The 17,204-nt window shown below is 42.9% G+C and overlaps 1 protein-coding gene across 3 annotated transcripts in view; it reads left to right on the top strand.

The window, feature by feature from the left end:
* LOC147028098 (copine-4-like) overlaps positions 1–17,204 on the top strand; it is a 105,831-nt gene that overhangs the window by 17,606 nt on the left and 71,021 nt on the right. For all 3 annotated transcript variants that reach the window (XR_015057422.1, XR_015057421.1, XM_085878128.1), the window contains exons 3-9: positions 3,725–3,799; positions 4,052–4,126; positions 4,796–4,879; positions 5,071–5,160; positions 5,585–5,683; positions 6,383–6,469; positions 8,027–8,086. Coding sequence is in view for 1 of the 3 variants with exons in the window: in XM_085878128.1 (XP_085734254.1) it covers positions 3,725–3,799; positions 4,052–4,126; positions 4,796–4,879; positions 5,071–5,160; positions 5,585–5,683; positions 6,383–6,469; positions 8,027–8,086 (570 nt within the window). In the remaining 2 variants the exon portion in view is untranslated. The remainder of the gene's footprint in view (positions 1–3,724; positions 3,800–4,051; positions 4,127–4,795; positions 4,880–5,070; positions 5,161–5,584; positions 5,684–6,382; positions 6,470–8,026; positions 8,087–17,204) is intronic.

Below are 17,204 nucleotides of genomic sequence, written 5' to 3'. Positions count from 1 at the left end.
ATTGTTATTATTGGGCTATAGAATGGCCTAAAGGTACACACACTTGCTTCTAAGCCATCTCGATCTGAATCTCGACACAGCTATAAACTGTCATCCCGGTGTTTCACAGGCAGAGTGATTCATCAGTGTGCTTATCTTCCCTCGGATGGACGTTAAGCAGGCGCCCATCTACCGACATTCGTTGTTGGATGTGAAAAATTCCCCGGTGTCCTTCGCGAAGATGAGGCGAGCTATTGGCAGCACCATTAACAAATTCCAAATTTCTGCCCTAACTGCTGCTGGGAAGGCAATGGCAAACCAGCCCCTTGCCAAGAAATTGCTTCGGCAGTACTGAACCTGCTTTTGGGCAGAACACCAGAAGAAGAATACGAATAACATGATAATTATTATTAACTACACATTCATTCTTTGGCCGGCCTAAAAGGTGTGGGCTGTTTTGAACTGACTAGAATGGAGATGGAATGGAAAATATACGAGGAAGGTGGATGGACTTGCATCAGTCGGCTACAGTTCTGATGCCAATCCAGGAATTCACCGAGACATGAGCTTGGCTGAAAATGACAAGGGTTGTCGCCTTTAGACATTTTAAAACGTTCATAGAAAATGGCATAACTACATTAACAAGAAGTGCGATATAACATTCAGACACTCGAATAAATCATAGGCTAATTCAGTGGTTCTTAAACTTTTTTAGGCCATGACCCAAATCCAAATCACTGGGTATGCTGGTGACCCATGGTATAAAAAACAAAGTCAAAAAGTGAACAAATATTTTTTAATAATTTGCAACAGCATCAACCAGTGCGACTGCGAACTACGTAATGAACTAATGAGCAGGATGATTTTGTTTAGCTGTTGCTAAATCTTTGAAGTGGGGCTTCATCATGGACATGCTGCAGTGCAGATCATGTTCAGGGTGCAACCTGTTTCAAAGCTTCGTCTTCGTCACAGTCAGCACTGAAATACCTGCCTCACAAAGGTATGTGGTCGTAAATGGCAGGAGGACTTTCACAGCTACTGCCCCAATAACCGGGTTTTCTGCATGGATTTTGCAGAAGGTGCTGAGGGACTCCATTTGCATGCTGTAATTGTGGTGCTGGATTTCTATCAACTGTTACTGAATTCCGACGGTCGTCCTGATGTCCTCAGGCAAATCTTCTGCATCCAAGTTGAAAGGGTTCCGTACCCAGCTGTATTTCTTTTCGTCGTCGGTGAGAATGTGTTGCTTGAATTGTTCGCTAAGCTTGTCCAAGAACTCCACACAGATGCATTGGATGTCATCGAATGACGTTGTTTCATCTTCCTGAAAGTTTTCCAGAAGTCGATTCAAGGACATGAAGGCAACAGTCCTCCCTCACTCAATTTTTCCTTTCCACAGCTTTTCTGTCAGTCTGATGAGCGTTGTCAGGGCCTTGCATGGAAATTTTCAACTGGTTGATTTTACAGAAGGTGTCTGCGAGGTGGGCAACTTGTATCGACTACTTTGGCTCGGACAACCTTCCAGCCAAACCATGTTTCTTCTCACGTAAAAAAAATTTGAGCTCTCCGTGAGGCCACAACTTGATGGAGTACTTTTCCCTGGGGAAGCCCCCAATCTCAGAATGGTAAAGCAAGTGCATGTATTCTAATCTGAAGTCTGAACCCACTCAAAACAGCTCGGTGACCCAACCCAGGGTTTAAGAAACAGGACCAATTGAAGATACAGGAATATACTACGTAACATCGAAAACAGGTGTCTTTATGCATTTGGTTGTTTTAAGTGAATCCCAGGTTGTGTGTTCTAATGCTGCTGAAGGCAGAATTCTGAATGGTGGTCGTATGGCAGCTTTAGCTGCCGGGGTAGCTATCATTTCTTGAAGCGCGACTGTGTCGCTGATGCACTGCTCCTCTACCAGTACACACACTGGAACTGGTACTCATTTCACCGACCTCGGAAGGATGACAGGCTGAGTCAACCCCCTGGTGTGTTAATTCAGCGGCCGACAGGGCTTGAACTCAGGACCCTCGTATCCCAAGCCGCCACCCTAACCACTGAGCCAACACCAGGCTTACAGAATGCTGAATGATTTTTTTATTCTAAGACACTGGAAACAAAGCTCATTTGATGAGAATTACCATATTGTTATCAGGTTATTGATTTTTTTTTAAAGATTAGAAACACCAGCTCATGACCTTTAGGGAAGGGGTCATTTTCCTGCCCAGCCTGGTCTGGTTTATATTATATGCCGGGCCACACTTTGTGGTTGACCATTCATGTCATATTGAGGAAATTAAGTTCCTCAAACTCCTGGGTCTCATTATGAGCCACGATCTTTGTTGGGCAAACCATATTTCAAAGTTGGTCTCGAAAGCTAGTCGTCAACTGGGCATCCTACATCGTGGAAAGTCCTTCTTTGGCACACCTAAAAGCCTATCCATCAACAAGGCTTTCAACTGCAGCTTGATGGAGTACTGCACTACTCACCTCTGGGCTGCCACCTCTGCCTCACACCTTACTCAGCTTGACGCCATGGAAACCAAGGCCTTAAAGATCATTGGAATCTCCTGCGGTGAAGCTGAGTATATGGGCCGATCACTTCACCATCGCAGAGAGGTCGGTGGTCTCTCTGTCTTCTCCCACTTCCTTTCTGGTGTTGCACCCTTTACTCTTTCCATGCTTTGTCCCCCCCCTCCTCAGGTTTCTGCAGCATGCGCACAGTTCACCATCAACCCCCGTTTGGTGAAACACCCAAAATACAAAATCACTGCTCACCTTTACTCATTTGTTCCTCTTTTTCCCCACCTGTGGAACCAACTTCCACATTCTCTTCAATCTCGTTCTTCACTTCAAGTCTTCAAGACAGCTGTTCACCACCATATTCTACCCTTGTTAACCCCTACCCCATGCCCAAGCCCACTTCCTTCAAAATTTACAGTTTTTTTCTTCCTCAGAGTTTGCTTCTGTATTCATCTTATCCACCCCATGCATCCTCCCCTACCCATCATTCCTCCCTACACCCATTGTCCCATTGTTTGTCCAAGTCTCTCTTTATTTTGTCCTTCAACCCTGCTGTTGGTGTACCCTCTTACCCTTTCTCCACTTTTGCTTTTTTCCTGGTGCATCTTGATCTGTTCAGTGTTATAGGTCTTCCATGAGCCTTGACTCTGCATCCCCCAAAAAATAAATCAGGGCAAATCAGAATGGACATTAAAATTTCACCTGTGAAAGTGCAACCCCAAATCCTGGTTGAAGATTAAACAAGTGGATATTTCAACAGAATGGCTTACTGTTTTACAGAAGTCTAAATACCGCGTACGCCTCACCATCAAATGTACTTTGAAATGTTGCATTGGAGATTGAGGTGTTTCACGCACCTTAGTGCCAAGCCTCCATTGAGCGCATCACCTGCTTCAGAGCTTTGGCAGTCGTTGATGTCTGAATGCCAGCGAAGAAAAATATGAGGTTCAAGTACATGATTTTTCTCATAAATAGTTGGGAGATGACTTGTCCAATCCTTATGGAAGTATCACATTGTTTTGAATATGCTTGACGATCAATGAGCACATCATTTCACGTTTAAGGCCCATTAGCAGCATGAGAGACCAAGGTTTGAGAGTATGGTGACTATTTGGTTGATCGAGTCATTAGGCCTTGGGGTTATTGGACAGGAAGTTTGGCTTTCTCACTGGCTGATCAATTTCTAAATGCAAAAGCAACGTGAACTTGGCGGCGTGTTTCCTTCAGATCGTTTCACAGCGCAAGGTTACCAAAGCGCTGATGCTGAAACAAGGAAAGTCTGCGGGGAAGTCAACCATTACGGTAAGACTTTGCTTGTCTGGCTGTTCCTAGACCTTTCTCATTCTCTCTGTAATCATCGTCTTATTCTGCACTTCTCATCACTGCACCTTGTCTTTATCAAAGCAAGATGATCATCCACTATGCCCTTGAGAGTATGAATGAGAATAATGAAAGAAAAAAAAAACTGTCTTGCTTTAATGAACAAGTCTATAAATGCTAATCAACTGGCACCACAAACCAGAGGCACTAACTCTGTGTCTATCCTGGGGGAAGGTGATTGCAGATGAGCTGAATGACAACAATGACTACGTTCTGCTTGCCTTCCAGGCCAAAAAGTTGGATGATAAGGTGGGAAGTGAGTGTCCTGAGGTTCTGTGAGCTTGAGCCCTCTGCTGATAGAATCGATACTGTAAGGCCTATGGAGCCATTTGGGTTTTGAAGATGTGTTGCCAGAGGAAGATGTTACTCGTGCATGCCAAAACATTACAATTAGTGTCGAACCATTGTTGTTCGAACAGTACATTGTAGCTTCGATCCTTTATTGTAATTAAGCAGGATGTTTCAGATGCAATGAAAAAACATTTTTGGATTTTCATCCAATTAAGGCCAAATGCATCTCGTGACAAGCTTTTGATGTGCATTGAACTTAGGACCTCTGTGTGTCGTGCAAGGACCAACCGGTCTTTTGGTTTTTATCACATCACGTGCTCTGACATTTAAACTGTTTGATGTATGACATGACTGAAATCCCGTCCCATTACTTAAGCGTTTACGTTCACGAATTGCGTCCCTTTTCACTCTTTGACAGAGGTTTGGAAGTCAAGATTGCATGAAGTATTACTGCTTGCTTGTACTATCATTTGGCATGTGAACGTGATGAGTAAGCTGTAGAGCAGCTCTCCAAACCCCTGAGAATTAGATTTGCATGAGATGGCATGCGCTATGTTGCATGCGTCGTTGCCTTTGTCGGTTCTTCTTAATTGTTGGATTGTAATAGTGCCTGTCACTCGGTGACAGGACTTTTTCAGCAAATCCGATCCTTTCCTGGAGACTTTTCGACTGAATGATGATGGCACACAACAGCTGGTCTACCGCACTGAGGTGAATCTCACCGAATAATGCACACGATACACATCTCTTCCATCATCCGTATCTGTATTTATATTTTTCTGTCTCCTCGCCATCTCCTTTTCACATTGTTCTTTTTGCAGCATCTTTCCACTTATTTGTTGCTCTCCTCTCTATGTGTCTCTCAATTTGTCAAAATCTTTTGCCGTGCATGGTGTGTGCAGGTTGTGATGGATAACCTCAATCCTATGTGGGAGCCATTTAAGGTGTCTATCCAGTCCCTGTGCTGCTGTGACTACGAGAGGCAGCTTAAGGTTGTTTATTCGGTTTGCATCCTTTTCATAAGCATTGCGATAAGTATTGGCAGTGTTTTATGTTCTTAAAATCCTTTAGTATCGGAGGACGAGTGTAAAAATTGTTCTGTTGGCGTTCCCGTCTCATGATGCTTCGATCACCCGGGTTAAAATCCCAGGTACCATATTCGCTTGCCCATTGCCTATGATGTCCTTCCAGTTCCTTAACAAAAAAAAATAAAAATGAAAGAAGTACATTGATTTCCACTAATGTCTTTGTCCTGCTGGTGATTTTAATTCAAACTTCACCATGAGCCTTTGATTCACCTTCAAGAATGAATAAGTGAAATGAATTGGTGCGATGAACTTCAAAATAAACAAAGACCAAGTGAATTACACATCAAGAGAACCGGCTTGTGTTGATTTGTGCGGATCTGTTTCACAGTGCATCATATGGGACTGGGATTCGAATGGGAAGCACGATTTCATAGGGGAGTTTTATACGAATTTCCATGAGATGCTGGCAACACAGGACGGCAGGCAGGTCTGGCGCGTTCTCGTTTCAAACTTATCCTCGTGTCTTGCTTTTCAATCAACCTCTTCCTATATCTATACTCTGTGTTATTGCTTTGGTTCTTCTTGCACCTCTGCTGCTAAGTCTGATTGTCAGTAAAAGCATTTGTTTTGACTGCTCCCGTTATTACAATGTCCATTTGTATCACGTACAAAAATATTTCTTTCTTTGAGCAAAAGTTGGAATTAATGTGAACAATTCCGCTTATTATTCGTTGCTGGCCACCTGACTCTTTTTTTTTTCTTTTTATTTTTCTTTTAATGCAATTGTGAACTGCTGATTAAAATTCCAATTTTTGGTTCAAATCCCCAAGTGAGAACTGAGCAGCCATAATAATGTGCCTACTTGTTTGTCATGACGCGACCCCGAAAGGACATGTTGGCAGTGCGAACAACTCTGGCATGTTGAAAGTGTTTTTGTTCTTTCAAAATGTGAGTCCGTATAATTAGAAAGAAAGTATAAAAATGTGTTTTTACTTTATATTATATATTTATCCACGCCTTGTGATACCTTTTGTTTTTTGCTGTGTCTTGGACTATTGTGAGTAGCACTGTATGTCGTTCCTGCAACATTTTAACTCGCCAACGTGTTGTAGTTACTGCTCTCCATGTCCAAGGAGATGGAATCGTTTTTGCCGTCATCCCCTTTCATTCCTCCGTCTATCTGTAGGTTCAGTGGGATTGCATTAATCCGAAGTACAAAGCAAAGAAGAAACGCTACAAGAATTCTGGAGTAGTTGTGTTGTCTCAGTGCAAGGTAACAAAGGCTGCTCGTTTTGCTACATTTGTGTTGTTACCAATGTTTATATTGCTTGTGTAAACGATTAAATAAAAATATGTTATTTTACTGTTATTAAATAAAGAAGGACCTTCAATCTGTTTCTGTATCTCGATGGCTTCTTGGTGATGCTCCAGGTTTGTTAATGTGAATAAATCATGCTGGAGCAATCACAACAGCACAGAAATATATCTAATGACATAGTAAAATGGGTTTTCAAATAATGACTCTTCTTCGAACAAAACAAGCAGAGGGTGTGTGTGTGTGTGTGTGTGTGTGTGTGTGTGTGTGTGTGTGTGTGTGTGTGTGTGTGTGTGTGTTACTTTGCACAGAAGCATATTAAAGGAAATTTGAAATAGGTTTATCCTCCAGGCATGATGCCTTCAGTTGCCTTCGAGCTTTTGTATAACTGATGAGCTCACAGATGCGCCGGGAGGGAATGCAGATTATGAAATTAGACCTTGCTATTTCAGCCTTGTTCCAACTGTGTGGTTTTTGAAACTCAGGCAGTATTCGCGGCTATGTTGCTGAATTTGGTGGAATGAGTTGCTTTTTCTCGATCGAAAATTTGTTGCAGATATCTTTTCCATGAAAAAGAAAATGATAAAACACAATTTGATTAATTATCAGGATAAATTCAAAGGTAGAAATGGGCAATAGTCAAAAGCATGAATCCATCACTACTACTACTACTACTACTACCACCACTACAACGACTTGCTTTAAGGCCCCAATTATTCCCACATTGTGGGTTCGGCTGGGACCGTTTTTGGGCAAAAACTTTCATGATCCTGCTGACCAGGCTTGACATTTGACTGGAGGTGGCAGCAATTTGTAAATTGTTCAGGGTGCCAGCAGTAACTCTCCTACTCTTTGTAAAAGACACTGTGGGATTATATGACGTCGACCGTCTAATGCTAGTGCATGGGATACCCAGCTTCACGTCTTTCAGATGAATGGCGCAAACACTGATGAATCGCCACGTACGCGGAACGTCCAATGTGCATATGTGCGTACCTCTTGGCCATCCTGACAGCCCACTCTAAAACACGAATGTTTGGAAGGAAAAAAGATCAACAGAATATTAATTATTGGAAGGCCAAAAAGATTTGAACTGAAAACTGCCTCGACATTTTCTCTGAAATTCTACAGAAGTTTGAATGAGTTTTAATGAAGAAAATTATTCCACGAATCACTGACAGAAAAATAAAAATCTTTATTTGCTGTAATTAATTGAAATTTTAGGTTTTAATCATGTTGACCATGTTATATGTGGAACTGCATTATAATTGGAGATTTCTGTGCTCGAGCAGATTCTTTTGAATTGTAATTTGATGAAAATGTCGGTGTCATTTTCAATGGAATGAAAACACTACTGAAGTCCTGTTATCTTTCCTCATCAGTATAAGTAACTCTTGATGACTTAAATGATGCATGTGAGGTGATACTGCTTTAACACTGATGAAGGGTGACAGACAATACCCCCCCTGCTAATGCCCGCATGTCCTTCCTCCCTCTCTTGCATGTCTCACATAGATAATCAAGATCTACTCTTTTCTGGAGTACATCATGGGCGGGTGTCAGATCCAGTTCACGGTGAGAAGTTACACCAACACTGCATACTACGTATTCGCACGGTGCACTTGCACACCCCACCGTCCTTCACTAATCATGACTTCTTCGTGCTGGAGATTTTCATACCTGTGGAGGGATGCAAGTGCTGCACTCTACTGCAGAATTCTGCGCTTGCACATGCTCATGGGAGTTCCAATGTCTCATCTTTAAGGAAATAAATTGGGGTGTTTTGGGGAGGGGGGGCGGGGAGGAAAATTGAACTTGGCAGTTGAAATTGAGAGAGAAAGGTGGGATAAATGGAAGCAGCGATAGAAAGGATGTGGGTTATCCCAGAAGCGCTAATTTCCCGAGGGAAAGCCTGTAATTGACACGCTCGGCTTTCATTATCAACCCGAGAGGTTAGTCTGCACATTATAATGGTTGGTTTCGCTGGAGTGCACACTGTGGGGTATCGGATGGGAATTTACAGCAATCGTGGGAAGAAAGGGGAGTGGGAGGTTGAGGAAAGGTTTATGTATTAAAAGGAAGCTAAGGAGCTGGGATAGGCCGAGATGATGGCAAACACATGCTCAATGCCCTATTTGATCTCCAGCAGTAGGGGGTTTCTTCTTATGACTTGTGCTGTTATGGTTAGGGTTAGCATTTTTGACATAATGCACATGCAGTTGTGAACAACTCGAGGTGTGATAAAAGACCTGAGATACCAAAGTCAAAACAATTATATGTAATCGACCAAAGTAATACTGCCTGTGGAGTGACGAGCAGGAGTGTGCCTATTTTCGTTTTGTTTGGTGCTTATAATACAAAACGATAGAAAATCGGCCGCTGATGATGAATATTGTTACGGCCTGGGGTTCGAGGTTCACCACGAAGCGAACGCTCGAGTTCCTCCAGAACACCCAGTCCTGAGGCCACCAGCCACGGATAATTCTGTGGCTCAGCTGGTTGCTAATCAACCGTGAGTGCCGATTGGTACCACCAATCCTGGCAGGGTTATCACTACTTCACACATTACCTTACCTTTGGACGACGGTATCAAGGGGGGCTCATGCCCTCGATGCATACTTGCCTTATCTTACCTGATCAGGTGCAGCCGAGCAGAGCTGTCAAGTACCAATCAATGGAGCCAATAGGTGGGGTATAACTTCACAGCGAACACAAAGTGCGGACTATGCTAGACCAATGGAGGAATAGACACAACAAACTGGGCACATTTATAATACAAGCAGTTTATTACAGCAAGGGTGAGGAAAGGTATGTGTACAAGCAAGCAAAGGTTTTAATACAGAAATATCTGTCCAGCAGGCAAATCAAGGATTGGTGAGCTGCGGAAAAATAAATACAGTTATTTACAAGAGAGGACACAGTAAAGTGCTTCACGATCTAATACTTACACAATCTTATCTACGCTAACATGACAGGCGCCATCAGAAACACTTCCGAGGAAAGTTAGATAGTAAAGAGAGACAAGAAAAAGTATGACGTGTATGCAACCTCTTAATTACCAGGCGAGGTTGATGGACCCGTGCAAACCAAGTCGCTGAGGAGGAAAACTGAGGGTGTCGAAGTGCATGATTGAAGGAGGTGCAAAATGAGTGTGCGGTGATGTGCAATTCGTAGACAAGTGATGTGCAGCAATGAAACAATAACAGATGTGGATCGGTGGGCCCGGGTAATCTCTGTTGCTCTTTTTATGAACATGCGTCCACAGCAGATGAGATGGAAAAGAAAGAAAATAACGTGTGAGAAGACAGGCTTAATGAAGTGTAAGGAAGTCTGTAAGTGTAACTGATAATGTTCTAATAACTGTGCACAGCCTGGCGCCTGGTCCCTTCTTTTGTCCAGTGCTCCGCTCCGTGCACTCTGTTCCGCTCCGTTCTGGTTGGTTTGCTCCGTTCCACTGCTCCGCCAAGCTCCGTCCATTGTCCGCTGACTACAAATTGCCCAAGAACGCACAGAAGGCCTCGAGAACGCGCCTGTGCGGAACGCATAGTGCTTTTATAATCCCCTGGTGGGGGAGGAGCTTGGTATCGGACCAGGCAGAACTACCAGCGTTTTGCAGTGTAACTGATGGTGTAACTGATAATGTTCTAATAACTGTGCACAGCCTGGCACCTGGTCCCTTCTTTTGTCCAGTGCTCCACTCCGTGCACTCTGTTCCGCTCCGTTCTGGTTTGTTTGCTCCGTTCCACTGCTCCGCCAAGCTCCGTCCATTGTCCGCTGTCCACAAATTGTCCAAGAACGCACAGAATGCCTCTAGAACGCGCCTGTGCGGAACGCATGGTGCTTTTATAATCCCCTGGCGGGGGAGGAGCTTGGTTTCGGACCAGGCAGAACTACCAGCGTTTTGCAGTGCCCTCATTGATGCTCAGATGCTGGCCCCATCCATATGAGGGTACGGCAGCGAAAATGGCCTCATTATGCTCTGAGCTCTTCCATGCGGCTGAGCTCCGTAATTAACATGGCGCCGGGCATTTGGTGAGCTCCAAGTGAGATATCTATACGTCCAGACCCGAGTGTCAGCAATGGTGTGCTTTGCTCTCCCTTTCCCTGTCGGTCCCAAAAGGCGATGGCTGTCGTTGGTGGTGACAGTGGTTGAGTGATGGCAGCAGTATCGTAGCGGTGAGTGTAGTGGTGAGTTCTGGCATGGTAGTTTGTGGTGGTGGTGGTTGTGGTCATTTGTCATGGTTGTGGCGTCAATGACGAAAGTAAACAAGCTTGAGTTGTGGTTTAATGGTGTAGCGATTATAATAAGGGTGTCTTGGTGTATGAAATATTGTAGCGTTGTGGTTCGAGTATGATGAAGGTCATATTGAAATGCCTGTTGAGTTATGGCACGCGATTTCAATGGTTTTGGCATGTGGATTTTCATGACCGCTATTTGCTATGGTGTGTGGCATACTTGTGTGTGTGAAGAGAGGCTCGTGTGTGCAGCAAAGCAAAATAAATAAATAACAGGCAGAAAAACCTACCTCAAGCCCACACAATGCAGATGAGCCAAAAACCCATTTGACATAAGGGAAGGGCTATGTGGAACGAATACTAATGAGATAACTATATCGGGAACCACTATGTTGTGTGCCACTGCCTTGGGGAGTGACGGTTTCACGGAACAGTCACAATATGAAATCTCATTATCATTGTTGTTTTTGCCATTGTTTTTATTAGTTTAGTAACTGCCGTTGCATGACTCGGTGGGCTATTCTTTATCATTCAAAGGTGAGCCTCTGAGAAGTAAACTGGGTTGTCCGACATGATACAGGTTCTGAGAAACGGGGTTCAAAGTTCAGGCTCCCATTTGGAATCCCATTGTACTCCAAGTGAACAATGATCATAATCAGCCGCAAACATATTTTCTTGGAAAACTGCCATTAATGCACACCATTGGTGTAATGACCTGAAAAATTACTTTTGTACGTTTTAACTCTATTTGTCCCGGGCTGCCAGTTTATATCATTCCAGGGTGCGTGATTGTGCTGCTGATGCGGTGCCCCCTTAAATTATGGCAGGAGTTTTGAATTTGGCCATGGTTTTATACCACACAATGACCTGTTTTTGAAAGGTATCATATTATCTTTTGCGACCACAAGTGGTTGTTTGCAGATGGGAGAGCCGACATAATATTTCCTCTGATTGGTGACTTACTTATTGATGAATTACCAGGTTGATGGTTTACAGTCAGGTCGGGAATCGAACCAAGATTTGACTGCTCAAAATCGAGTATTCTACCTGTGAGCTGCCTCCCCCGTATAATCTTGTACCAATCCACACGATGAAAGGTCCTAAGGGTTATTCAGCTACTGCCTTGTGAGTCTTTCAGAATTTTGTGCAAACTGAAAGGATTAATGAACACAGTGGATTTTAAGTTTAATTTCTACACAAATTTCTCGACTTCCTACCATCAGTGCAATGGATTCACTAGTCGGTTGAGATTCAACGGGTTCCTCCCAAAGCATGCTTTTCATCAGAGGAGTCATTAAACTAACTGTCCCATTTGCAAACACAGAAATGTAAATATCCCCAGCCTGTATCCACAGCCACATACAGCTTGCTAATGGATTAAAATGAGATGTACACGTGAGCAATAAATTAAAGAAGTGGCTTTTTAGGTCATCTTTACCGAGATGACCTAATGAAGCCGGACCAAATGTCCGTCTGTCCGTCTGTCCGTACGTCAACAATTTTTCTTTCCGATCTTGATGAAACTTAGTATGTGGATCGAGGTCGATGAGTGTTGCACAACGATATAACTTTTGTCCGGGTTCAAGGTCAGGGTCAAGGTCACGAGGTCACGTAAGTTATAAAAATCGCCATTTTCAAAACCTATCTAGTCTGCCATTCTACAAGATATTCGGCAACTGTTTATTGATTATGATAGAAAAAATATTATCTTGTATCTAACCGGACAGATTTTTGAATTTCCGTCCCGTTTGGCCGCCACGTAACCTGGAAGATGGTCAAAAACACCTCCCGGTACAAAGAAAACTTTTTACCTCCGATCTTGATGAAATTTGGTATGTGGGTGGAGGTCGATGAGTGATACCCAACGACATATTTTTTCCCGGATTCGAGGTCAGGGTCAAGGTCACGAGGTCACGAAAGTTGTGAAAGTCGCCATTTTCAAAACCTATCTAGTCTGTCATTTTAGGAGAGATCTGGCAACGGTTCATCGATTATGATAGTGGAAAACATTATAGAGATGACCGTCACCCCCACACGGGGGTAATTTTTGAGTTTGTGTTTTGAATAATAATATATGACAAGATGAAGTTAATGGGGGAGACTGCGTTTAATAGGTAGGTAATGAGATGTAAAGTACAGAGTCGAGAAAGCTCATATTGTTTTTGGTATTTGAAAGAACCATTTCTCTACACCCTTTTATGTCCCCCCATTTCATCCCCTTTCTGTCCGCCTCTCTCCCCTGCTATGTCTCCCCCAGTTTCTACCCCATCTCTCCTTCCCCTCTCTTTTTGATACACACACGTATGTTGCTGACAGAGTATTGGTGCTGCTGGAGCAGTTTAATGTGGCGAGGATTATTCTGGGTGTTTCGCCATTTCCTTCACAGCAGTGTGCAGCGCAGAAATTTGTAATTTGCTCCATACTAACTCTGCGTCGTGCTGTTGGAATGTGAGAAACATGTTTTCTTTTTGTTATTCGACTTCATCTGGATGTTGCAGACTTGCACCAATTAGTGCATTTCTGCCTTTAGCTCCAACGTCGATCAATTGCACAGCTTATTAGTTGAGTTTTCTTTCCCTGATTAAGTCGCATGGTTTCATTTGAATAATAATCCATTGTGTTGTTATCAAATTATTTCCCAGTTTATCATCTGTTTTATTTCAACACGTGCAAAATTCTTTAAATTATTTCACTTTCTTTCACTCCTCAATATTCTTTTTAGATCCTCATGGAGGATCTCTAAGTCTTACTCACGTTGTTGTTCTTGTTCTTCTTCTTGTGGACTTTTTTTTTCACAGCCTACAGTTTTCATCGAAACTTCCTGAAACTTGGCGTATAAATGTAAAAATTCCCTGCGCAGACAGTAACCATCTCCGATTTTGAAAATTCCTTCTAGAAAAAAAAGTTATGACGTCAAAATATCTCCGCGAATGGAAATCGCCGAAAAAATTATCACCGAAACTCGGCAAGCTTTTTGAATTCTGTTTGCGGGAATCGAACAGGGCATTAGCAGAGATTAATTACCACACATATGATAATCACTATGACGTCATATCAATTTTTATGACGTCATTCCTATTTTTTGACTTTTTGTTTCACAACCCAGAGTTTTCATCGGATCTTCGTGAAACTTGCCATGCATATGCAGAAAGCCCATGTGCAGGCAGTAACCATCTCCGATTTTGGAAATTCTTCCTAGAAAAAAGTTGAATTCATAATATCGCCGCTAATGGAAATCGCCTACACCATTATCTCCGAAACTAGGTAAGCTGTTTGAATTTTGTTTGCGGCAATCAAGCCGGGCATTAGCACAGATAATTTATCGCAAACCTGATACATCACAATGACGTCATATTCGTTTTTATGACGTCATCATTAAGAAGACGAGGATCTTAGCTCATTCGAGCTTGTTCATGGAGGAGCTTGTACACATATCATGCGTAGGACAAGGAGATGAGAAGAGTATGGGCATATCCAGAGAGTATATGGGATTCCACAGAGTATATGGGATGGGCATATCCACAGCATTGGATGTTGAGATGCGGTGTGTGGAATTATGGGTATAAAGTTTTTAACACTCAGAGGGGTCCAATGCATCCTAACCCGAGCAGCGATTTACTGCACACAAATGTTATCTTCTCAAGACGAGGGACGGGGGCCGTTATGCCATAGTTTGCATCATTTTAAGAGAAGCCAATGCTGCCTTGCTTCCAGTGAGGATGTTGTCAGGACAACAAACCGACGGTTCCATGAACAACCTATTGTTGGAGATTCGTGTTGTAGAATCATCTGATAAGTGCAGAGCTTCATTAACAGACTGCATTGTGGAAAGAAAATGACTCTCTGCAGTTTCGTACAGCATAACAAATTAAACTCTGATTACCCCAAGGGAAATTGGCTTGCAAGAAGTTGTTTTGGACATGATAGAATTGAAAGAGGACTACTTAAGTATTATGAGGACTGAGGATGTGGTTCACCCATAAATGGGAAAATGAAAGTCATTACTAGGGAACACAGGGAATAACAGCAAGATGTCTAATGTGCACTGTACTTGTGAGAGCAAAGTTTGCGTCATCTATTTATTATGTAGGCAAATCGACTCCGCACACTAAGGCGTTAACCCATCTTCCTTTGGGTCGGCCGGGGAACGTCTTTGGCCAAAGTATTTCACGAACTGGCTGGCCAGGCATGAGGTTTGACTGCGGCAGTCGCAGGAATTTGTAATCTTTCCAGGGTGCTGGCGATAACTCGCCTACTTTTTATGAAATATACCGTGTGAATTTTTAACGTCCATCAACGACCAGTGCTGTCTCGACAGCTCAGAGGCGAGTACACGTGCTTTGAAGCTGTCCTGCCAGCCCTTATTATATAGGCAAACATAGTGGGATTTTTCACAAATAATTCCAACACTTAATCGGTTCACACCAGTTTGACCCTCCCCACCCTCTTATGTACAAAATATGCCCAGGAATATAGTGTCTCCTATTTAATGCAACACTGCCAATGCAGCCTTTGTAAATATTCATGGTCGGGAAAAACTGGAAGTGTTTTTGATGGCAAAGAATAAATATAAATGGAGAGAACGGTTGAGAGTTCTATTTGCATGAAGACGTTTTAAGGGAAATAAACAATTAATGAACTGCAGAACATGACTTTTTGTCGAGAAATTCACTTTTCCACACATCACGTGCATACACAGGAAATGCTAGTGCTGAGAAACGTGTGGAAGGACGAGAAATTATCACACTGCTTTCACGCAAACTCAAAGCTGATAAATGAATTGACGGTTCCTTGAATAACCTCCTTTAATGCGGAACCACAACCATTGGTATGATGGGTAATTTGCAAAAACGGAGTCAAGGTTGGATAAAACATTAAAAAGTTATTGGAGAGAAAACGATTCAAATAGATTATGGGAAAGATTTATGTTATTTATGTTATACATAATATGTATATATACAGGGTGAGTCAAAAGTAGTGCCCGATTTCTGTTTTTTCGGCTGTCAGATTCTTTCTGGGAAGTCATGTTGTTAATAATTGTCTTGCAGATTATTAATTTTCGTAATTTATTTATTTTATGATTTTGGTGGTCAGATGAGGCATGTTTTAAGCTTAATGGCACAATTAACAGACACAATTGTGTCTACTGGGCTGCGAATAACCCAAGAGTGACAGTTGAGAAGGAGGTAAATTTACCTGGAGTGACAGTTTGGGCAGCCATATCTACATTAGGGATAATTGGACCCTTTTTCTTTGAGGGATCTGTCACTGCGTAAATTTACCTGATATGCTGCAAACCTTCTTTTGGCCCAGAGTACAAGATCAGGACTGTTATTTCCAGCATGATGGAGCTCCACCTCATTATGGACGTTATGTTCGTCAGTGGCTTGATGAAAACTTTCCCAGAAAGTGGATCGGCCGCCGCGGTCCGATCGAGTGGCCGGCACACTCCCCAGACCTTACACCTCCAGATTTCTTTCTTTGGGGGCTCATGAAAGACCTTGTTTATCGTGAAAAGTCTCGTACCATTCAGGAATTGAAGGCTCAAATCACTGCAAAGTTTAAGGAAATTGATATCGAACTCTGCAGATGTATGTGCCGCTCTGTGCCTGCTCGGCTGCAATTGTGCATCGATCACGAGGGAGGGCACTTTGAAAATTGCAAATAAAACAGCTTGGCACAGTTCCGTTATAATTTTCTCTTGAATAAATGGTTAGATAAACATGTCATTCATTTATTTCTACCTTCTTGTACACTGTAATACAAATGGCAAACAAACAATCAACTGACAGAAATCGGGTGCTACTTCTGACTCACCCTGGATGTGTATATATGTGTATACGAGGTGTGTTCAAAAAGTATCCAACCTTACTTTTTCGTGTGTAAACAAATGAAGCTAGGGAGGCTTGGTTTGGTGCACGTATGTAGGCGATCCTAATTCATATGCGTAAATATTTTCCCGCCTGCAGAAGCTGTCAGTCGCCAACAGACTGCCGATGAGTGAGGAAGTGTAAGTGAGCACCGTCGGATTTTCGTTTTTGACAAAATGACGGAAAAACTTGACCAACGCTACTGCATCAAATTTTGTGTAAAGCTTGGCGATTCCCAAGTGGAAACGATCCGCAAGATTCAACAGGCCTTCGGGAATGAAGCAATGGGCACCACACAGATATAAGAGTGGTACAACCGCTTCAAAGATGGTCGCACATCAGTGGAAAGTGAAGCACGTTCTGGTAGGCCCTCAACATCCCGAAATGAGATCGTCATTGACCAAGTGAGGACTCTGCTAATGCAGGATACTACCAAGAGGTACTGCGTCGCCTTCGTGACGCTGTGCGACGCAAACGGCCGGACCTGTGGGCAGCGGTCAATTGGCAGCTCCATCAAGATAATGCACCCGCCCATTCTTCACATTTGATACAGAGTTTCCTGGCCAAACACAACACACCTGTGCTTC

The sequence above is a fragment of the Eptatretus burgeri genome, chromosome 4, assembly GCF_056783735.1.
Source record: "Eptatretus burgeri isolate ZD-2024b chromosome 4, Ebu_testis_v1, whole genome shotgun sequence".
In the NCBI taxonomy this organism is placed as follows: Eukaryota; Metazoa; Chordata; class Myxini; order Myxiniformes; family Myxinidae; genus Eptatretus; species Eptatretus burgeri.
Note: the sequence above shows the minus strand (reverse complement) of the source record. Positions and strands in the feature narration are given on the sequence as shown.